Source organism: Macaca mulatta, chromosome 13 (genome assembly GCF_049350105.2).
Source record: "Macaca mulatta isolate MMU2019108-1 chromosome 13, T2T-MMU8v2.0, whole genome shotgun sequence".
In the NCBI taxonomy this organism is placed as follows: Eukaryota; Metazoa; Chordata; class Mammalia; order Primates; family Cercopithecidae; genus Macaca; species Macaca mulatta.
In genome coordinates, this window is record NC_133418.1 from 39572735 (window position 1) to 39595434 (window position 22700).

Sequence of the window (22700 nt, forward strand, 5' to 3'; positions counted from 1 at the left end):
AGTATCTTGGACTTACTAGAAAAAGACTTTAACACTAGTTATTATGAATATGTTCAAAAACTAAAAGAGGCCGGGTGTGGTGGTTCGTGCCTATAATTCCAGCACTTTGGGAGGCTGAAGCAGATGGATCACTTGAGGGCAGGAGTTTGAGACCAGCCTGACCAATATGGCAAAACCCTATCTCTACTAACAATACAAAAACTAGCCAGGCGTTGTGGTGCGCACCTATAATCCCAGCTACTTGGGAGGCTGAAGCAGGAGAATTGCTTGAACCTGGGAGGCAGAGGTTACAGTGAGCTGAGATCACGCCACTGCACTCCAGCCTGGGCCACAAGAGTGAAACTCCATCTCCAAAACAAAAAACAAAAAACAAAAACCAAAAAATAAAAAACAAAAAACCCTAAAATAAACCACGTCTAAAGAATTAAAGGAAAGTTTGAGAACAAATCTCACCAAATACAGAATATCAATAAAAATATAAAAATTATTTTAAAAGAACCAAATAGAAATTCTGGATTGAAAGTACAGGAACTGAAATGAAAAATTCACTAGGGGGGGCTGAACAGTAGATTTGAACTGGCAGAAGAAGAATCAATATACATGAAGATAGATTGATTGAGATGATTCAGTATGAGAAAGAGAAAGGAAAAGGAATGAAGAAAAATGAATAGATCTTCAGATACCTGTGAGACACCCTCAAGTGTGCCAATGTACACCTAATGGGAGTCTCAGAAGACAGGAGAGAAAAAAAAAAGAAATAAAAAGAATATTTGAATTTAAAATTGCTCGAAAATGTCTCAAATTTGATGAAAAATATTACTCTGCACATTCAATCAATGAACTATAAGTTATATAAAATCAAAACGTTTCACACCAAGGCATATCATAGCCAAACTGTCAAAAGCCAAAGACAGAGAATCTTGAAAGCAGTAAGAGCAAGGCAGACAAAGGATCCCCAATAGGATTAACAGCAGATTTCTCATCAGAAGCCACGCAAGCCAGAAGGCTCTGGGGCACATACTCAAAATGCTGAAATAAAAGACTGTCAACAAACATTTCCACATCCAGCAAAACTCAAAAATGAAGGAGAAATATGTTGCATGTGAGCTGAACAGAATTTGTATTCTGCTGCTGTTGGATAAAGTCTTCTTTAAATGTCAATTAGATCAATTTGATTGATGATGCTCTTCAGTTCAACTATATTCCCTATCTGATAATTCCAGAATCTCTGTCATGTCTGAGTCTGGGTCTGATGCTTTCATTGTTTCTTCAGATTGTAATTTTTCTTGCCTCCCAGCGTGCCTTGTAATTTTTAATTGAAAGCTGGATATGATATATCTGGCAATGAGAAGTAAGGGAAATATGTTTTTAGTGTGAGGGTTTATGTTAATCTTTCTCAGAGTTGGGCTGTTTAATGTTTTGCTGTGGTCTGAATGTTCCTAAAAACTTGTGTGTTGAAACTTAATTATTATTGTCATAGTATTAAGAGGTGGGGCCTTTGGGAAGTGATTAAGACATGAAGGCTTCACATTCATGAGTGGATTCATGCTTTTAAAAGGACTGGAGGAAAGTAGCGTAGGCTCTTTTTTTGCCCTTGTGCCTTCCACCATGTGAAGATCTAGCATTAGCCCCTCCTGCCATGTGAAGACTCAGGAAGAAGGCCCTCATCTGGGCATGGTGGTGCATGCCTGTAATCCCAGCACCTTGGGAGGCCACGGCAGGAAGATCACTTGAGCTCAGGAGTTTGAGACCAGCCTGGTCAACACAGCGAGACCTCACTTCTACAAAAATTAAATAAAAATTTAGCTAGGCATAGTTTGCCTGTAGTCCCAGCTACTTGGGAAGCTGAGGTGAGAGGATCACTTGAGCCCTGGAGGGTGAGGCTGAAGTGATCTATGAACATGCCACTGCACTCCAGCCTGTGTGACAGAGTAAGACTCTTGGTATTTAAAAAACAAAAAGGCTCTCACCGGGCACTGAATGCCTATGCCTAGATTTTGGACTTCCCAGCCTCTAGAACTGTGATAAATAAATTTCTATTATTTATAAATGACCCAGTCTGTGGTATTTTGTAATGGCAACACAGACTAAGGCATGTTTGATGTACCTCTGAATCCCAGAGGCTTCAGTTTCCTCTAGTGTCCTCTATAGTTTTTCCTCTAGTTTTTTGTCTTTGTGTTTTCTTAAGAACGTTTCTTAAATAGAGTCTGAGTCTTGCTGCATTTTCACCTGTAATCCACTATTATTTTACTGGAGCCCTACTGATGTGATGCTGAAGTGAAGACACCATTTCATACTCGGTTATAATAAAAAAGATGGATAGTAAAAGGTTTTGGTGAAGACATGGAGAAACTGGCACCCTCATACATTGCTACTGGGAATGTAAAATGGTGTAGCCATTTTGGAAAACTGTTTAGCAGTTTTTCAAAATTAAACATGGGGCTACCATTTGATCCAGCATTTCAACTTCCAGATATATGCCTAGAAGAATTGAAAACATATATCCACACAAAAATTTGCACACAGATGTTCATGGCAGCATTATTTATAATAGCCAAAAAGTGGAACCAAACCAACTGTCCATCAACTGACACGGATAAATAAAAGGTGATATATATATATACACAATGGAATATTATTTGGCCATAAAAAGGAAAGAGGTACTGATATATGGTACTACATGGATGAACTTTGAAAACATTATGCTAAGTGAAAACAGCCAGTCATAAAATCATATGATTATATTTATATGAAATGTCCAGAACAGGCAAATCTATAGAGACAGAAAGTATTCATAGATTAGTAGGTGCCAGGGGCTGGGGTCAGAAGGTTGAAAATGTTTTAAAATTAGATAGTGGTCGTGCTTGCACGACTTTCTGAATATGCAAAAAAACCAACGAATGGCATACTTTAAAAGAATGAATTTTATGTTATATGAATTATATTCAAATATTAATAAAACTTATAGACATATGAGGGGTTTGGGTCCCACATCATGCTCATTGAAAAGTTCTGCCACAAAACAAATTGCAGTTTGTGCCCTCAGCAGTGCCTGTGAGTATGTGGCAGTTTTCTTCTTCTGTAAGTCGTGTGTTTCATGTCATGTGCACATTTCTACTGTCTCAACAAATGGCTTCCTGTAACAAAGCTATTAGCCTGGGCCTCACTCTTGAGGCACCATAACAGTGATGCAGGCGCCAGATGAGAAAGTTAGGAAACAGAGCCAGTGGTGGTGTCCCAGTGCACCACCCTGGGTCTGCGTGGATGGAAGGTGCCCAGGTGCTGGAGTGTGGGTTTTTGCTTTCCACTCCTGCCAGACTTAGGTGAGCTCCCAAAAGCTTCCCCTATGTCCAGTGCAGGGGTAATGGGGTGCTGGGGAGAGGGGAAAGGTCGACTGAGTTCTGGGCTGGTGGGAGGCTGGAGCATAGCTTGGTCTGAGCAGTTCGGTGGGTGGGCCCTCATGGTGGGGGTTGTGCCAGGCAGGTGGCACAGGCAACACCAACACCTGAGCTTTCCCATTACTCAGGGCTCGATTTGTGATACTGATGCAGTGCTAGATGGGGGCGTCGGGAGTGCCCAGGGGCTGTGACCCCCATCTAGCACCGGCTCCTTCTAGGGCAAAGTTACCTTTCTGTAGCCGCTTTCTCTCTGGGCCTTCTGAAGGCTAAGTTGAGCAGAGGAAACTACAGAAATTGCTCCCAAACACATTACTGTGTGCTTTTAAAACTTAAAAGCTGTGTGGTTAGCGAACTTTTAATTGCAAAATGAGGATATCTGAAAACAGAAAGTACTGGAGTTTTAAAATCAAGCAGCAACTTTTGACATGGGGATGTGGATATAAAATGCGAAGATTACAAATGGAAATCACCTTTGCAGTAGAAAAAAAATTGAAGTCAGAAGTGCTAAGTGGAAACAATAATCACTTGTTCTAAATTGCCAGTTCCTTATTTGCAAATGAACAACCTAGGATGAGTGGTGCAAGACACGACTTTTTTTCTTATTTAGGTGTCGATCTTAAATCAGCTCATGCTGATTTCTGGCTCCTGTTTGCCAGGGTTACTTCTCCAGTGGCCTCCTCTCCTACCCCACATTTCTAGGTTACAGCTATCACCCCTGCACTGGCCGCTGTCTAGGCTGGTCTAGGCTGCGGGGAGGAGAGGGGAGGATGGGAGGGAATGGTTTTGCCAAACTTCCCTTTCTGAGCCTCTGCTGACCCAGGAACCCCACCTTTGATGCATGAGGGTGAAAATGAAAGCAGGAACCATGCGCCTTCTGCTTCCTTCTTGGGGCCTATTTGCTGTACTGCCACAGGCTCCCAGGGTTCCCTGGTTGGGACTCCTGAGACCATAGTGGGTTCGTCCTATGCAGAAACCTCCAAGAAGGATAGATCTTAGATTAGGTTGCCTTTACTTTTTCTAGAAAGTGGTGATTGGGAAGTAGCTATTCCTTCGGTCCCACCAGCCTCCCTGTTTTCTCAGAGAGCACATTTGCATTTCATCCTGTAGTTGGGAATTCTCCCCTGCCCACCCCCCCTTTTTAAAATTGAGACAGAGTCTTGCTCTGTCATCCAGGCTGGAATGCAGTGGTGCAATCTCGGCTCACTGCAACCTCCGCCTCCCGGGTTCAAGCGATTCTCCTGCCTCAGCCTCTTGAGTAGCTGGGATTACAGGCACCCACCACCATGCCTGGCTAATTTTTGTATTTTTAGTAGAGATGGGGTTTCACCATGTTGGCCAGGTGGGTCTTGAACTCCTGACTTCAGGTGATCCACCCGCCTCGGCCTCCCAAAGTGCTGGGATTATAGGTGTGAGCCACTGTGCCCAGCCTGAATTCTTGTATTTTCTCCAGACCAGTGTCCTCACCTTTCAGGATCCTGCTCACATATCACCTCTTCTGGGAGGTCTTACCAGGTTGCAGTTTGATGTCCAGGCTCTCCCCTTAGCTGTGTGACTTCAGGTAACTCGCTGCATTGTTCTGATCTTCAGTGTCATCGTCTCTGAAATGCTACTGATGCTGCCCTGCCTGCCTTGCAGGACTGTTGGCAGGCCTGATTCCAGAAGCTCTGTGGAACTGTACTGTGCTGGACAGATAGGCAGGGGGCTAGGCAGGGTAATTTCTTGGTTCTAGGGTGTGTGTTTGGGAAGTATGATTGGTGGTCCGGGGAGCTGCAGCATTTCAGACTGTTTTTCTCACTGCAGGTCATTTCATGGGCAACAACACAGTGCTGGATGTTTTGCGGCGTGAAGGCTATGAGGTAGAACACGCCCCTGCTGGACGACCCATCCACAAGTAACCGCCCTGTGCTTCTATCTTGGCTGGGGAGCTGAGACCCTCATGGGGCTGCCTGGGCACCAGGGTGGGCTGCTATCCTGAGGAACTCCAGAGAACCCCTGCCTGGTCATTTCCCCCGCACTTGACCTTACATGGACATTTGGCACCAGCTCAGCTGGCTTTGTGTGGCTGGGGCTGTGCCAGATGTGGTTGGCAGGGTGGGCACTTTGGACTGCAGAGGCCTGGCCTTTTTCTCAGTGGCGTTTGGGGAGCAGGGGAAGGTGAAGGGAAGGTTGCCTAGGGGTCGAAGGGTGGGGAAAGGAGGAGTAATTAGGCTTAATGTCCAGTGTCCTTTGCCCTAGGCGTTTTGGAAGTTTTCGGGAGGCAGAGTCGGGCCATGACAGTGGTAAATACACCAGAGGGGTTGGGGTGAAGGGAGTGCATGTCTGATCCCTCTCGGGGGCAGGAGAAAGTCCCTTCTCTTTCTCTGAGCTGTTTCCTCCTCCCTAGGTTTTTTTTGTCTCTCTCTTTTTTTTTTTTTTTTTTTGCCAAACTGCCCTGTGCCCCTGCAGACCCTTCTGTAAAGAACTCAGGGGGCCCTCAGCAATGCTGTGCACCCACTGGCCTCCCAACTGGTCGTCCATCCTGGTGGGCCCCAGGTGTCCTTCCCCTTCCCCTGTAGTAGTCTGCTTGGGCTGTCATAGCAACCACCACAGACTGAGTGATTTAATCAACAGAAATGCATTTCTCACAGTTCTGGAGGCTGGAAGTCCCAGCTCAAGGTGTCAACGGGACTGGTTTCTCTTGGGACCCCTTTGCTTGACTTGTAGATGGCCGTCTTCTCTTCCTGCTGGCACGTGGCATTTTTTCCCGTCAGCGAGCATCCCTGGCCTCTCTTCTAGTAAGGACACTGGTCTCATTGGACTAGGGCCCTCATTTTAACTGAATCACCTCTTTAAAGGCCTTAACTCCAAATGGTCACATTCTGAGGTACTGGGGATTGGAGCTTCAACATGTGAATGTGGGGGGCACCCATCAGCCCCTAATATCCCCTCCATTCCTCTGGCCCCCACTCCCTCCCGATCCACGGTCAGCAGCCCCCCTCTCCTGGCAGAGGTCTCCGCTGTAGCGAGAGCGCTCCAGGATGCAAACGCTCATCCCCTGACAGAGGATCCAGCAGTTGTGTCTGCCCGAAGGCCGCCCATCTCCAGCTGCCCTCTTTCTCCTCAGAAGGCCCCCCTTCACCGCACCTTGTCTCCTTGTTCCCCCTCACCCCAGAGGTTCCTGCATGGCAGGAGCCATAATTTTTCCAGTCTCCCTCCAAGCGGGAAATCCTGGATACATCCTGGACTTCTCTTATCCCCACCTGTCTTCATGCCCTGTATTCAGTATGTCAGTACCGACCGCCCTTCACAGAGCACCTTCTAGCTTATGGAAGGGCTGACGTGAGACTGCTCATTTCCCTCCTCCACCAGGCTTTTGTCTTCCTCCAGTAAAGACTCGCTGGGATTTGTCCTTCTCCATTGCCATGGCCACCGCCCCATTCCAGGCCCTTCTCCCTCTGGTTCACTCTTCATCCTCCCGTGGGACTAATCTTTCCAGTGTCCCATATTCAAACCCTCCGTGGTTTCATGTTGTTCTCTTTCAAGGTCATTGTCTTCACGCGGAGGTCTTGGCACTCAGACCCTATCCTTCCAGCACGGATCTGCTGCTTGCTTCAGAAGAGCTTCCATCCTGTCCTCGCCTCTCCACCTTTACTGACACTACTTCCCCCGTCTGAGGAGCCCTCCTCTCCTCCCCTTGACCGGGAGGATCCCGCCCCTGCCTGAGTCAGCTCTGCTGCAGGCTCACTGCCTCTCTCTTTCCTGTTCTCCTTCAGATCTGGAGGAGCCAGCCCTTAGGGGTTCTCTGTGCCCTGCAGGACTGTGGGTCTTTCCTCCCTCACTGGTCTCTGGTCCCTTCTCAGCTCTTCCTGCCGGGCTGACTGGACTGGGGTTCAACGCACTGTCCCTCGGGTGCTGGAGAGGGCCCTACCTGGGGAGTGTGTGTGTGTGTGTGTGTGTGTGTGGTGTGTAGTGTGTGTGGAGTATGTGATGTTTGTGTGTGTGTGTCTGGTGTGTGTCTGGTGTGTGGTGTGTGTGAGGGGTGTGTGTTGTGTGTGTGTGATATTTGTGTGCAGGGTTTGTGTGGTATGTATCTAGTGTGGAATATGTATGTGCGGGGTGTATGTGTGTGTGTGTCGTGTACATGGGTATGGTGCATGTGTGGTGCATGTCTGGTGTGTGTGTTTGGTACGTGTGTGTGTGAGGGGTGTGTGTGGTATGCGGGGTGTGTAGTGTGGATGTGTGTGGTACATGTCTGGTGTGTGTGTGTGGGTATTGTGCCTGTGTGTGCTGCATGTTTGGTGTGCGTGTTTGTGTGTGTGTGGGGTATGTATGGTGCATGTCTGATGTGTGTGTTGTGTACGTGTGGGGTGTGTGTTGTGTTGTGGTACATGTGGGGTGTGTGTGTGTAGTGTGTGTGGTACGTGTGGTGTGTGTGGTATGTGTGGTGTGTGTGTATTGTGTGTGTGGGGGGGTATGTGTGGTGCATGTCTGATGTGTGTGCTGTGTATGTGTGGGGTGTCTGTTGTGGTATGTGTGGTGTGTGTGGTACGTGTGTTGTGTGTGTGTGTTCCTGGTTGTTCCCAGGCTCCTTAATTCTGCCTCTAACCCTGATACCTGCCCTTAGGGAAAGGAAGGTCAGGAATCGGTCTTTTTAGAAGCTTTCCAGGAGATTCTGATGCCCAGTGAAGGCTGAGAACCAGTGTTCTCACTTTCCTGGGGAGGAAAAGAACATTTATTGGTGGATCATCAGGTGGTAGCCAGGTTTATATGGGCTCTCTGTTAATACTCCAAATCAGCCTGAAGAAACTGTGAAAGGCCACACAATTAACCAGGACCAGGAAATAACCCAGTCCCATCCACCGCCTAAACCTTTTCTTTCTACCCTTTCTTCTCCCACCTTTTATTCCTAGCCTCTATGTCTGTGTTCATGCAGTTTCCTCTGCCAGAGATTCTTTCCCTAGCCACACTACTCCCAGTTCTCTCTATCAGAATCTGTGAGATCCAGCACAATTGTCACATCTTCCTCCATTGCTCCAGCCTGGGTTCATCCTGTGCATGACCCCAAGGAACCTACAGTTTGTGCAAGAGCTCTTTCTTTCTTCTACAGCCTTCTGGACAAGGATCTAATTTTCAAAATTGGATTTCCAGGAGTACCTATCCTGGCATCTGGCACATGATGGGATCTCAAATAGGATTGATTGCTGATGTGCTACTATCATTGCCGGTGCTGCTCACGTGCATTCATTTATTCAGCCAGTGGGGGACCTGAGGGGTGAACGTGCATATAGTGGTCCCAGGTGAAGCCATGAGAGAGGATGAGGTCTCCAAAGGAGCTCCTGTTCAGGAAGAAGGGACAGGGTCCTGGGAAGCTAAGGACCCAGGGAAGAGGGTTGGGGGAGAATGCCCACAAAGAGGGGCTGGCAAGGAGGACCAGGGCAGTAGGGGGATACCTGTTTCCTTCTCGGCAGCCATATGGTAGTCCTTAAGGGATGATTCTGGTCATGTGGAACTTGAATCCAGGGCAGGCTGGTGTGGCTGGGGACATGAGGGCTGTTAACTGGTGATCTAGCTTACTTCAGGCCCTGCCAGCTCCCTTAGTCTTGCGGTAAGCCAGTATTGGGGAGACAGAGATGGGTGTGCATGTTGGGGTGTGGGGAGGGCAACTAGCAGCTGCCACTCTCCGCTTGTCAGCAGGCTCGAAAACACAGGAAATGCTCCTGAATGTGAGGCTGCTATTCTTTCAGCAGAGAAGAGAAAGAGATGGGGTTCCTGTTAGGCTAATCTGCAGAGGGCTTAGCCAGTTCCTCCCTCCTCCCCCTGGGATAATGGATACTATGTTAGTTTTCTATTGCTGCTATAACAAATTATCATAAACTCAATGGCTTAGAACAACACAGATTCATTATTTTATAGTTCTGGAGATCAGAAGTGTGACACAGGTCTCACTGGCTGAAATTAAGGTGTGGGCTTGGCTGCATTCCCTTCTGGAGGTTCTAGATAATTTGTTTTCTTTTCCTTTCCAGCTTCTAGAGGCTGCCCACATTCCTTGGCTCATGGAGCCTTCCATCTTCAAAGCCAGCAATGTTGCATCTCTATAACCATTCTTCCATAGTCATATCCCCCGCTGACCACAGAAGGGTTCTCTGCTTTTAAGGGCCCATGTTATTAGATTGGGCACATCTAGATAATCTGGGCTACTCTCCTCATCTTAAGGTCCTTAACTTAATCACACCTGCAAAGTTCCTCTTACCATGTAAGGTAACGTGTTCAGAGCTTCCAGGGGCAAGATCATGGACATCTTTGGAGATCTGGCAGATGTCCCTTTGGTTACACAGTGGGATGCTCTAAGGTTCTGATCAGCCCTGCTAGGGTTTATACAGCTTCACTCATTCTCAGAGGACTGGGAGAAAGAGGGATGCACCTGAAGTAAGGATCTACTGAGTGCTCAGCACTGTGTGAAGCATGGTGTTTGGGCTGTTTTAATCCTCACAGCAACAAAGTAGGATAGGTTAATTTTATACAAGCAGCAGAGGCTCAGAAAGGTCAATTATCTTGTCTAAGGCTCCAAGCTTGGGATCTTTTCCTTGTCAACCAGTGTGTTTCTTTCTTGGAGACTTCTATGGAGCGAGGAGGCTGCGTGGAATGCAGGTAGGGGGCAAATAGGCTATCAGCACAAGGGGGTAGCCCTATATTGTAGCCAAAATGACCATGGGCTTAGCCTTTGTGGGTAGAAGTTTAGCTAAACTGTGAGAATCCGGGTGGGTGAAAACATGATAATCTAGATCTTGAGCCTGTGACGGGATCCAGCCCAGAGGCTCTATGATGGATTGGGTGTGTTCAGCAGCTGGGATTTTCTATTTGAGGCAGAAGAGCAGTCACCTCTATTGACCTAGAGACCCTTAAACCCCTGTCTGAGTCCATGTGAACACTTGTCTGTAGGATCTCCCTGGAGATTACAGTGACACTAATTTCTACTCTCTATATTTTCTACAATGAGAATGGATTAGCTTTATGACGTGAAAAAAATCTCAACAATGAATGTTACTTAAAAACAGCAAAGAATTGGCCAGGTGCGGTGGCTGATGCCTATAATCCCAGCATTTTGGGAGGCTGAGGCGGGTGGATCACGAGGTCAGGAGTTCAAGACCAACCTGGCTAAGATGGTGAAACCTCGTCTCTACCAAAAATACAAAAAAATTAGCTGGGCCTGGTGGCATGTGCCTGTAATCCCAGCTATTTGGGAAGCTGAGGCAGAGAATTTCTTAAACCTGGGAGGCAGAGGTTGCAGTGAGCCGAGATCATGCCACTGCACTCCAGCCTGGGCGACAGAGCAAGACTCTGTCTCAAAAAAAAAAGATGGCACAGAATCCTTCTTGTAACCTTGTGCAGGTCAGTTTCCTCTCCCGGGTCTTCAGTTTCCTCAGTTATAAAGTAGGTATTATGATTCCTTAGGACTCCTTAGCTCAGAAATATGAGGGAAATAAAAACCAGGAAGAGTAAAGCTAATTTCTTCCTGACCCCTACTCTCCAACCCCCACCCAGGGCTATTAACTTGGCTCTTAAGCCCTGGCCTTGGCTACCTGGAGTTTCTGGGGTGAGATCTTTGTTTGTTGTGAGTTGAACAGAAACAAAGCTATGATTTGTCTCACTGTGAGGACCCACTGTTTCAAGCCATAGAACACAGCCCTAGTGAGATTGAGACCATGTTCCTTGCTAAATCAAAGCAACAGACTTTTTTTGAGTGCCTACCGTGCACCAGGACCTGTTTGGGTCATATGAAGGCTGAGGATGACAAAGACAGTCTCTGCCATGGGCAGAGGGCTTGGTGGGCATGGAGCTGCCTGACCATCTGCTCTTGAACCCTCTAGGACAGCGGCCCCCAACGTTTTTGGCACTAGGGACTAATTTTGTGGAAGAAAATTTTTCCAGGGGAGGGGGGGATGGTTTTGGGGTGAAACTGTTCTACCTCATATCAGGTTTAGATTCTCATAAGGAGCGTGCAACCTAGATCCCTAGCACACACAGTTCACAGTAGGGTTTGTGATCCTATGAGAATCTGATGTCCCTGCTGATCTGAGAGGATGTGGAGCTCAGGTGGTTATATGGTTGCTTGCCTGCTGCTCACATCCTGCTGTGTGGCCCATTTCCGAACAGACCACAGACTAGTGCTAGTCCATGGCTGGGGGCTGGGGACCCCTGCCCTAGGAGGCCACCTGAATCCTAGAGAGCCGTGATGGGGGCACATTCCCTTTTGAGGCTCTAGTTTCTTTGTTGTAATAATGAAAGGGTTCATTTAAGTGGCTTCACAGTTATGTACCATTGTGCTGAACTCAGGAGACAGTTAATAATATATTAAGCCCTGTCCTCCAGGAATCTTCTAGCTATGACTTTATGTTTCTGGGGTCCTTAGTCTCAGGTTCAGAGTAGGGGCCTTTTAAAATCTTTTGCCATTTTAGGAATTCCCTTCTTTTATATTTTTTGCCCAATATAAGTTTTTCCCTTTTTTGCTTTCCTTCTTGTATACCTCCACCCTTCCTCACACAAAGCCATTAATACTAACTGACTTCTCAGGCTCTGCCATGTTGTGGCTCAGAACTGAGGCCCACTCTGGTAAGGCAGATGGTTCATCAAGGCTGATTTGGAGTAATTGAGTTCTTACATATGCTGGTCAGTGGCACCTACATCATTGGACGAGGAAAACCCTAGACATGGCACATCCACTGCTCCCCTGCCTCAGGCAGATGGGAGTTTCAAGACCCTCACTCCCTACCTACATCAGGAGACAATGGGATTGACATCTAGTAGAATTCTTCTCTTTCTGCTCTCCCATTCCCTTCACCAAACCCTTGACAAAATTCTGTTGTTGGAAGAAACTTGGTCCTTCTAGTAGCTTATTTCTTCACACTCAAAGTATTTGGTGACTATAGTCACTTTTAGGGGAACACTAGAAGTGAGTCTGAGTTTCCCATTAGTTGTGAAAATATCTCTTTGGGAAAGATGATTTAAGGACAAATCTGTGATTACGTGGTTTGAAGACAGCCCTGAGAGCCTCTTCCTGAATAAAGCCCTCATGAGGGTACAGAAAGGATTAAGAGGGTTAAGAGCTACTTCACTGGTTTTAAGCAAATGGCATTTAAACGTTTTCCATCTGTCTTTAAAAGCTTTACTGTTCACTAGTCAGAGTGGTGACATTTGCCTGTATTTGGGAGGCGGAGGCGGGAGAATCACTTGAGCCCAGGAGTTTGAGGCTACAGTGAGCTATGATTGGGCCACTGCACTCCAGCCTGAGCTACTGAGAGAAACCTGGTCTCTAAAAAAAAAAGCCATAATTGTCAGTGATTTTCTAGACAGTGCTGACCTGTTCATTGTTGGAAAAGTACAGTAATTACTGTACATGTAATAGTTTAAAAATCTTGAATCTTTCTCCCCAGGACTAGGGGATTTAGAGAAGGTAGAGTGAGGATATCTGAGGGAGAAAGAAAAAAGGCGTCAAAGAGATCAATTCTCAAGGTAATTTCAAGAACTGGGTAATTTCTGCCCTTCCTGGCCAGCTTGAACTTTCAGGTTATCTGCCGTCATCGTGAAAACTGAGGTGTAAGAGAGCTGGGGAGGGTGCCATGCTGTGTGACCCTCCTCCAAAGACCTCCTCCTTCCACTTGTGTACAGAGGGAAGAGTAAAAAGACCTCCACACAGCCCACCCCGTCCACCGTCTTTGCTCCAAAAGTGTCTACCCCCGAAGTACCGACACCGGAAGCCATATCCTCGGTGCACTCAACGCTGCCGACCCTTGTGTCCCGGCCTGGAAGTGCCCACCCTCCCAGTGACGCCGAGCAGAAGTTCCGGAAGAAGCGGAGGCGACCACGGCGGAGGCAGCGACTCGGGCAGTTCAGCGATCTGTGGGTCCGCCTGGAGGAGAGGTCAGGCGAGTAGGCCGGGTCGGGTTGGCATCCACCTTTACCCTAGTGAGCGGAGCCAGGAATGCCCCTCACACTGGTTGCAATGGGAACCCCCCTCATGGAGCAACCTTTCCCTTTCCTCATGACCCCAGGCACCCTTTTTCTGTCCACTGTGACAGAAGTGAATCCAGATTTAAGGTAGTTGCTTCAAGCCAGGGCAAGGGCAACATGTTTATGCTTGTTAAAGAACAAGTTTCCGGGTAGGATGAGTCTGTTAAAAGTGGAAGGCATCTGGAAAGGTTGCAAATAACTTGATTTTTCAGATCTTTCTCCATGGCAGATTTAGGGAGAGTGCCATAGATTTGCAGAGCTGTAAGCAGCTCGGTGGGAATGGGCATGTTTAACTCCCATTGTAAGGGAAGAGTTGTGACCCTACACTGAATGTAGTCTCAGAGATGGCTGGGGAGTAGATCAGAGGTGGATAGGCAAGCCTGAGTCCGCAGGGCACAAGGCTTCTGGACCAACTACCCCAGAGAGGTGGGGAGCAGGAATCCAGTTAAATTAATCTCAGGTTTATTGAGTCCCTCCTTTGTGCCTGCTGTTGTGTTGGATGCTGTGTGTATGGGGCCAATCAGACACAGGCCCTGCCTTCATGGAACTTGCAGTCTGGTGAGGAAAATGGATTTTTGAGTAGATAATCTGCAGTGGAAGTGTAAGGTGCTGTGGGTGTGTGTGTTTGTGGTGCATGGGGTGTGTGTGTGTGTGTGTGTGTTGGAGGTTACTACTTAGGGTCAGAGGTCAGGAAAGTCTTCCCTTGAGGAAGCATCCTTTTGGCTTATACTGACTAGAAGCCAAAGTGGAACCTTGTGAATAGAGCTTCTGAGTCTGGATCAGTAGATTCAGGGATCCAGTGCCTGCACAGGTGCTTAATAAATGTAGAATGAGTAAGTGAGTGAGTGAACAACTGAGTAGGGAAGGGGAAGAGTTGAGGGCAGAGGGAACAATGTGAAAGTCTGGTTGGAGGGAACGATTGTGTTAAAGAAGCCGAGATAAAGTAATTCTGACTGGGGCCTGGGAAGTGAAGGAGTAGTGAGGTGAGATGTGTCTAGAGAGGTAAACAGGGAGGAAAGTAGGGAGCCATTGAAAGGTTTGAAGCAGACATGTGAGATGCTGTGTGATTTGCATTGTAAATGGACAGAAGCTGGCAGCCAGATGGGACCTGGAGAACAGGGACAGCTTCTGATGGTGTTCATGTCCCACGGTGACTCATGAACTATCCTCCATTGACAGAGAAATAAATTGACCTGTTTAGTACTTTTTCCAACAAGGCCATTGGTGGCTACGGGGTTGGGCATTTTATACCTCAGCTAAGGTGAAAGATCTGGGTAAGCCTGAGGTCATGGGTCCCTCAGCTTGAACTGTCTTGACCTGGTATGCCTACATGCTGTGCACATCAGGCCTGGACTTGGGCAGGTGAGAGAGCCAGAGACCCAGGGAGGAATCTGCATGGTCTGGCTCTGCCTCTGTGGTGGCCAGTGAGGAGGGTCCCTGCCTAAGATTGCCCAGAGGCTAGTGATTAGCAAACTTTGAATTGGGCCTTATGTGAAGACTTTCACTAATCTTTGAATGAAGAACCAAATAGCCAGGGACAGTTGGCTAGTCTGCTGGTCTTAATATCCTCTGCCATTTGGTTTTCTGGTAGCAGTGGCCAAAGACATGAAAGAGGACCAGAGATATAGGAAGCCTATTAACATACTAATACCCATTCCTTTCTTTAAGGAGGGGAGATGAAGAGAAGCTGTGTGGGCATTTGGGGGCCTTGGCGTGTGCAGTGGTTTCTGCTGTGCCTTCAGACTCTGTCTTTCTCTTTGCCTCCTAGTGACGTGGTACCGCAACTCCAGGTCCGTGTCCTGGACAGGCACATCTCCACTGAGCTGCAGTTCCCTCGCCATGGGCATTCCCACCACAGCCAGATGGTGGCCAGCAGTGCCTGCCTGTCTCTCTGGACTCCTGTGTTCTGGGTGCTGGTGCTGGCTTTCCAAACAGAGACACCTCTCCTGTAACGACCAGAAGTACCAGGCTAATACCCTGACCCCTTGGACTTGAAGGATGGCCATTCCTGTACTCCACATTCTGGTCTAGCCTTGTTGGGCCCAATCCAACACTGAAAAAGAAGCCCAGTGTTGATTCTTCTCTTTCCAAGGAATGAGACTTTGGGTTATCCAACTTTGGGGGGAGGTGTACAGTTTTGTAACATAATGAGTTGTGTGAAAATAAATTATAAATGAGTTGTATGAAAATAAAACCCTTTTTTTTGTGTAGATTTTTATTCATGATGTGTATATATCAGGCAGACAACTTCTCTCACACCCTAAATCCTTTCACTGCTTCCCCCTAGGCCCTGCACTTCTCAGCTGCAGCTCTGATCCCTTCCGGCCCTGGCTTTGTATCCTGACCCTTTCCTCTTTCTGCTCCCTTTCTTTGTGCCACTCTTGGTTCTGGATGCAGGGGAGTCAGTGGGCCATGGAACTTGTGGTCTGCACCTCTCTATTCAAGCTCTGGTGAATAGGGTGCTCCCTGTGCCCTAAGAGATGCTTTCATTTTGTATAATGTGTGTGTCTCACTGGGAGGCTGGGTGGGGGTGGGGGGAGTGGGTAGGCTTTGTCAGAGGTGCTGTGCAAGAAAGTGGTTTTCAAACTACCCCCAATCCCCATCTTGTTATTTATTATTCACATGTTTATTGTAAATGTCTTTTCTAAATACAAATCTTATTGGGACTCTCTCTATAAAATGTGTAAGAGTAGAACTTCCCCAGTTGAATCTGAAATGGGAGCTTTTAACCCTGCCCAGGTGATCTCTCTCCCCTAACCACCATAGTTCCAGATCAGGGTCTCCCACCTGTGGCAAGCGTCCTTTATGGTCCTGGGCTTCTGAGTAGCCCACAAAAACCCTAGATAGAATGTCTGTCCAGGGCTTGGGTGGAGTCAATAAGAAGTAGTTATATTTGTTCCCTAATCTGGCTTAGGGTAAGGCTGATTGTCTGGATTTGTAGCTCTGGCTTCCCTTCCTTTTCTGAGGCTTTTGTGGGTTCATGCTCAGTTATTTCCAGGGCCCAGAAGATCTCAGTGGCCTTACTGAAACAGTAGTGCGGTGGCACTTAGGATCCATGTCCACCACTTTGGTTCCATTCTGCACCATCTGTATTGCAGGTGTAGGTGGGCAAAAACTCCCAAATCCCCCTGCTGCTGTGTTCGATTCTCCTAATGAGATACACTCATGGGATATTTGGAAAACAAAAGTGGGCAGAGGTAGCTTTTCTTGAGCAGGGGGCATGGTTATGTACAGGCTTCAGCAGACACAAGTTTGTGCAGTGGTCAGTCTCTGCAGCCCCCTCTATTCCCCTGCTTCAGCGTGGAGTAGCTGTGAGGTTGGCACAATTTTTCCTTCAGGGTTCCCACCTTGGAGTACAGATGGTGTGATGCCTGATATCAACTCTTTGACTTCTGCAGCGGCAGCCATTCCTGTGACCATGTTAGCAACTATTTCTGCTTGAAATACCAAGAGTAGTTTCTGATTTGTGCACTGATTTCTGGCAAAAGTGCTGTTACCTGCTTCTCTGCGACTTGAATCTGCTCTTAACTTCGATAGGTATGGGGATGGAGCCGGGAGGCAGAGATACACTGGGAGGCCTGACTCCGTTCCTCCAATTCTTTGTAAGAGGGTGGTGTGGCTCCCACCAAGGGCTCTATCCTAGCTGGGTGATTTCCTTGTTTTTTGGATCACATTATGGCCGAGGAAGCAGGCAGACCATTATTGGCAGGACCGACGCAAGGTGGTTTGTCACACTGGCTGCTCCACTTGAGAACTGAGCCACCAATCTCTGCTTTTGAGGTGGCAGAGGCTCAGATGCACCTGACTGGGACTTGGTTAGTTTTCATACAGAATCATCCTAAAGTGGAAGGGGAAAATCCTCCATACTTGGGCAGGATTGGCCTGCCCTTTTGTGAAAGCATAGGCTCTTCCAAGGATTCTGATGCAGCCCCACAGAACGGGGAACTGACATCATAGGCCAACTTCTTATTATCCTGCTCATTTGCTCTACCAGTTGTGCTCACCGCATCAACCTCCCATGCACTGGACTCTGAGAGCCTTAATCTAGTCTAGAAATGGAAGCACCTGGGGCCTTTCATATCAGCGTGAAGAGGAAAGGAGCCTGTGAGGGGAAGCGAGTGCTGAGTCCTGACTCTTCCTGGGGGTCCCAGAAAGTAACTGATGGGAAGCTGCCTCTCACTTAGGGTTGGGGAGCAGGTTTAACAGGTGGGTGTTGAACCCACTGCTTCTACAGCGGAGCTTGGATTGCCAACAGAAAGAACTCAAACACTTTATTTTAAGGGCATAAGAGAAATAAAAGTCACACTTAATACCTTTAAGTCAAATCAGAATTAACACCTTTTTGCTCACATATAAGTTATTCAAATCTTTTGCTCCCATTAGGAAAGATCTCGGGCCTGGTTCTCTTTTAGTGCTGAGGTGGGACCTTTTCATTCACTCAGCTGGCAGAGCAAAGCTGATCCCTTGGCAATCCAGTAGTCTTTGGACCGCTTGGAGGGTAAGAGGACGGTTACCACAAAGTTGGTTGAATGTCCTAATTAAGGATATAGGAAAAAAAGGGTTGTTACTTAGAGAATAACTTCCTCATACAGAGAGGCTACAAAGAGTCAAGACATCTGGGATCCAGTCCTAACTGGACAAATAGTCCTTTATGGGTCATTTTATGCTTTATAAAATGAAGATTTTAGAACAAATAATTCTTTAGGACTCGTCCAGCTTAGACTTCATAGAACCCTTTTTTTTTTTTTTTGAGACAGGGCCTCACTCTATCACCCAGGCTGGAAGTACAGTGGCACGATCTCAGCTCGCTGCAACCTCTGCCCTCCTGGGTTCAAGTGATTCTCCTACCTCAGCCTCTTGAGTAGCTGGGGCTATAGATGCATACCACCATGCCTGGCTACTTTTTGTATTTTTAGTAGAGGCGGGGTTTCACTAGTTGGCTAGGCTGGTCTCAAACTCCTGGCCTCAAATGATCCACCTGCCTTGGCCTCCCAAAGTGCTGGGATTACAGGCATGACCCACTGTGCCCGGCCTAATAATTTCTTAATAACCAGGATTCAAATGTGTTTCATATCTTGCAACAGTGATGTGTCTCTTAAATCTTTCAATTGGTAAGTTTCCCTCTGCTTCTTTTGCTGCTCCCTTGTAATATATTTGTTGAAACAACCAGACTGTTTGTCCTGTTAAGTTTCCCAGAATCTGGATTTTGATGACAGCATTGCTGTGGTGATTTTAAATATATTCCTCTCTTCCTGTAAGGGGAGGTTAGATCTAGAGGCATGACTACACTCAGGTTTGAGGTTTTTTTTCCTTTTTTTTTTTGTTTTTTTTTGGGACAGGGTCTCATTCTTTTGCCCAGGCTGGAGTGCAGTGGTTTGATTATGGCTTACTGCAGACTTGAACTTCTGGACTCAAGTAATCCTCCTGCCTCAGTCTCCCAAGCAGCTGGGATTACAGGCGTGTGCACCACACCTTGCTAATTTTTGTATTTTTTGTAGAGACAGGGTTTCGCCATCTTGCCCAGGCTAGCAGGTTTGTTTTACGACAAGAATACTTCTTTGGTAGTACGTACTCCTATCAGGAAGCACACTATGATTGTCTTTCTTTTTTGGGATATTAGTGGCCATTGATGACTACTACATAGGACTATCCCTCCTTTAAATAGCTGAAAAAGAGTTTCTTTTGATCCTTGTACAAGATGGGGTTTCTGTCACAGTTTCAGATAAGGTTAGGTTGTTGGTCCTCTCTCCCAGATTTGTAAGAATTCTTTATTCCAGGCTTCTATAGTTTGGATGTTTGATCCCTCCAAATCTCATGTTGAGATTTGATCCCCAGTGTTGGAGATGCGGCTTAATGGAAGGTGTTTGGGTGATGGGGGTCAGATCCCTGATGAGTAGATTAATACTCCTTGGAATGGGGGGTGAGCTGTCACTTTATTAGTTCTTGCGAGAGCTGCTTAAAAAGAGTCTGGCGCCTCCCTCCCATCTTGCCTGCTTCCTCTCTTGCCATGGGACCTCTATGCACCAGCTCCCTTTTGCCTTCTGTTATGAGTGGAAGCAGTTTAAGGCCCTCACCAGAAGCAGATGCTGGCACCAGCCTGCATAACCATGAGCCAAATAAACTTTTCTTTAAAGTTACTCAGCCTCAGGTATTCCTTTATAGCAACACAAACACAAACAAACTAAGACAGCTGGATTTTTTTTTTTTTTAATTGAGATGGGGGTTTCACTAGGTTGCCCAGGCTGGTGTTGAACTCTGGGGCTCAAGTGATCCTCCCACATTAGTCTCTTGAGTAGCTGGGACTACAGGCACGTGATACCACACCTGGCCAGACAGCTGGATTTTTTTCAAAATAGAAGGTCAGTGATGATGAATTTAAAGCATTTGTATGTTCAAAACTGTCTTTATTCACTTCCCTTTTGGAAGATGGTTTGGTTGTGTTTTGAATTCTGGTTCAAAGGTATTTTCCCTCAACCCTTTGAAGCTGATTCTCCATTATCTTTTTATATGCACTGTGGATAATGAGAGTTGACTGGTATCAATCTGATTCTCATTCTCTGGGATTTCAGTTCCAGCATATATTATACATTGTCTCTTCTCTTTGGTTATTTTGAGAATTTTTTTTTGTCTCTGACAGCCTTAAGTATCACTTTGGTATATCTAGGTTTCTTTGAAGATTTGATTACTTGTTGTATGTTGCTAAAAATCATTCCTTCCACTTTATGAGACCTCATAATCTAAGGATTCAAGTGTTTCTTTAGTTTTGGGAAATTACCAGCCATTATTTTTTCAAACATTCTCTCTCCTCCATTCTTTATTTTCTCCTTCCAGGTTGCCTAGAAAACTAGAAAAGTGTTGCAAATTCTGGCTCCTCCCACAGGGTCACTTCTTTCCCCTCTCACTATGCTGTATTCAAGGCGACTTTCCCAGTTCATTTTCTCTGTTCATTCTTCAGCTGTCCCTCAGTGTATCTGTTGAGGTGGCTTTCTTTCTGTCTGCTTTCTTTTTTCAGAGCTGTATCTCAGTTTCAGATCCACTCAGAGTTTTACATCAGGGCTTTCCATTTATTCATTTGTTTATTTATTTATTTGTGATGGAGTTTTCGCTCTTGTTACCTAGGCTGGAGTACAGTGGTCCAATCTCGGCTCACTGCAACCTCTGCCTCCCAAGTTCAAATGATTCTCCTGCCTCAGCTTCCCAAGTAGCTGTGAATACAGGCACCCGCCACCACGTAGGCTAATTTTTCGTATTTAGTAGAGACAGGGTTTCACTATGTTGGTCAGGCTAGTCTTGAACTCCTGACCTCAGGTGATTCACCCACCTCAGCCTCCCAAAGTGCTGGGATTAAAGAGGTGAGCCACCTCGCCCGGCCTATTCATTTATTTTAAAATCTCTTTTGTGATGAGTAAAAATGGATTTGGTGAGAAAAAGAGAGATTTTAGTGTCTATTCAGGCCACCATTTTGAAAGTGGAAGTCTCTGCTTGTTAAATTCTATTTTCTACTCCTTAGATTCTAATAGAAGCAATAATTAATTCTATAATCTTAATCTACAGTCAGAACAAATAGAATTTATAATTACATTTATGAATTTTGTATGTTATAGGCGGCTTCATTTTAAGTCTAGTTAATTGGCCCAAGGGAGATCTTGGGCCAATTACAGCTTACTGTTTGGACTTTGATGGAACATTGCATTTGGTCATTATTTGAACTAATCTTAAGAACATCCTCACCTGTGGTTGAGAGTGTTCCTGCCCGGGCTCCTGTTTTATAAAGTGGGGAGTGGTAAAGTGTTGGGCTTGGCTCATAATTTTGTTGTGGTTCAAAATGCACCACAGGCAGCATTGGATTCATCTGTCCAGGCAATGCGTCCTCTACCACCATTTCCTTATCATCCCATCGAGAAGCATCCATGAACATCCCATGAACAAGAACACCATCCTCAGGAGAGGGCAACTGAAAGATACCCACAAGTCTCAAAGTGAGAGGGGGAAAAGGGATCAGCAGGTATGAGTCACTTCCTATGTCCCACATCCTCACCAGGTAATTCTAAAAAACACTCTATACATTGCTGTTATTATTCACATCTTAGAGAGGTCAATCTTGAGGCTCTGAGAGGCAAAAAAATGTAATAATAATGTAATGACTTTTCCCCTTTTCATGGGAGGTGGAGGAGTACTGAGATTATTGTCTGTTATTTTTAGCAAGGGTTTTCAAGGATTTGGATGCCCTCCTAGAAGAGAGGTTATATATCTGCAATAATATTTACAGAGTGTCCATGGAAAATTCCTTTTTGTTCTTTCTCTCTCTCTTTTTAAAATTATGCTTACTTTTAAATGTTTGTATTAAATAAGAAAGAGGGAGAGCGAGAAACCCTGCCCATCAGAGTCCTGTGATTGGATGTCTCCACCGGTGCACCTTTTTTTTTTTTTTTTTTTTTTTTTTTCCAATTGTGGGTATCTGAATCATTCTTCCTTAAACCCTGAGTGGATTTGGCCAATTCTGGCCCCAGGTCTTTGGATAATTGGAGCCTCATGTCTGCAGCCAGAGGACTAAGCAGTTTGGATAATATGTAGTGCATTTTATAGTGAATAAAAGGATGGTAGACTAAATTCTTTTTAGCTGGTCCTTGCTTTTTGGTGTCCTAAACTTTCTGTTTCTTGGGTGCAGCAGGGTGGGCCTTCCTGTTTTTGGGCTGCCACATATGTTTATGCAGATGTGCCTGAAAACTATCCTGCTACCTACCGGGTGTCCATCATCTGGGCATCCACCCAGAGGGAGCACCTTTTCCTATGCTGAGCCAAGGAGGCAAACGGGCTGACAGTGGTCTTGGCTGTTTGTAACAGAGATAAAGCTGTTTAAACACATACCCTGTGTTTAGACCAGTAAATGTGCCTGTCACATGACACTGGCTGTTTCCTTTACACCGCACTACAGGCCTGTCTCCTGGTCTGTTGGTGGCAGACATTTGCTAGGTGGGCCAGGAGACAGGCCAGCTAGACAGTCTGAGGTCTCCCCAGATCTCAGAGATTGCAAGGTATTCTCATGGCTCAGCACACATGACCCAAGCAGAGCCATGGTATGAACTGGGATGGGGTGGAGGGACAGAGCCCTGGTGGTCACTGTAAACTTATGTCTGTCAGAATCAGCCTCTGTGGCAGATGGAGTGTGCTGAGCATGGACCAGGGCAGGCTGGTCCTGGAAGCTCCAGTGGGGGCTTTAATGTGGGTGTTGCTTTGCCTCCCTGGAGCCTCAAGTTTTCCTTACATGGGAAACTTGATACCCTCTTCTTAAGACAAGAAGGATCTTAAAATAAG

General features: G+C 46.4%; 2 protein-coding genes across 5 annotated transcripts in view; one reads left to right on the forward strand and one right to left on the reverse strand.

The window, feature by feature from the left end:
* TRABD2A (TraB domain containing 2A) overlaps positions 1-15579 on the forward strand; it is a 57659-nt gene extending 42080 nt beyond the window's left edge. For 2 of the 4 annotated variants that reach the window (XM_077959158.1, XM_015112753.3), the window contains exons 5-7: positions 5199-5289; positions 13044-13295; positions 15154-15579. In XM_077959158.1, coding sequence (XP_077815284.1) covers positions 5199-5289; positions 13044-13295; positions 15154-15337 — 527 coding nt within the window. In that variant the 3' untranslated portion in view covers positions 15338-15579. The remainder of the gene's footprint in view (positions 1-5198; positions 5290-13043; positions 13296-15153) is intronic. The other 2 variants (XR_013402674.1, XM_077959157.1) reach the window with 2 other exon arrangements.
* A 2062-nt stretch (positions 15580-17641) lies between these two features.
* Positions 17642-22700, reverse strand: part of DNAH6 (dynein axonemal heavy chain 6) — a 381338-nt gene continuing 376279 nt past the window's right edge. The window contains exons 76-77 of the mRNA XM_015112750.3: positions 21117-21339; positions 17642-17919 (exon numbers count right to left, since the gene is read on the reverse strand). Of these exons, the coding sequence (XP_014968236.2) occupies positions 17816-17919; positions 21117-21339 (327 nt within the window). The 3' untranslated portion in view covers positions 17642-17815. The remainder of the gene's footprint in view (positions 17920-21116; positions 21340-22700) is intronic.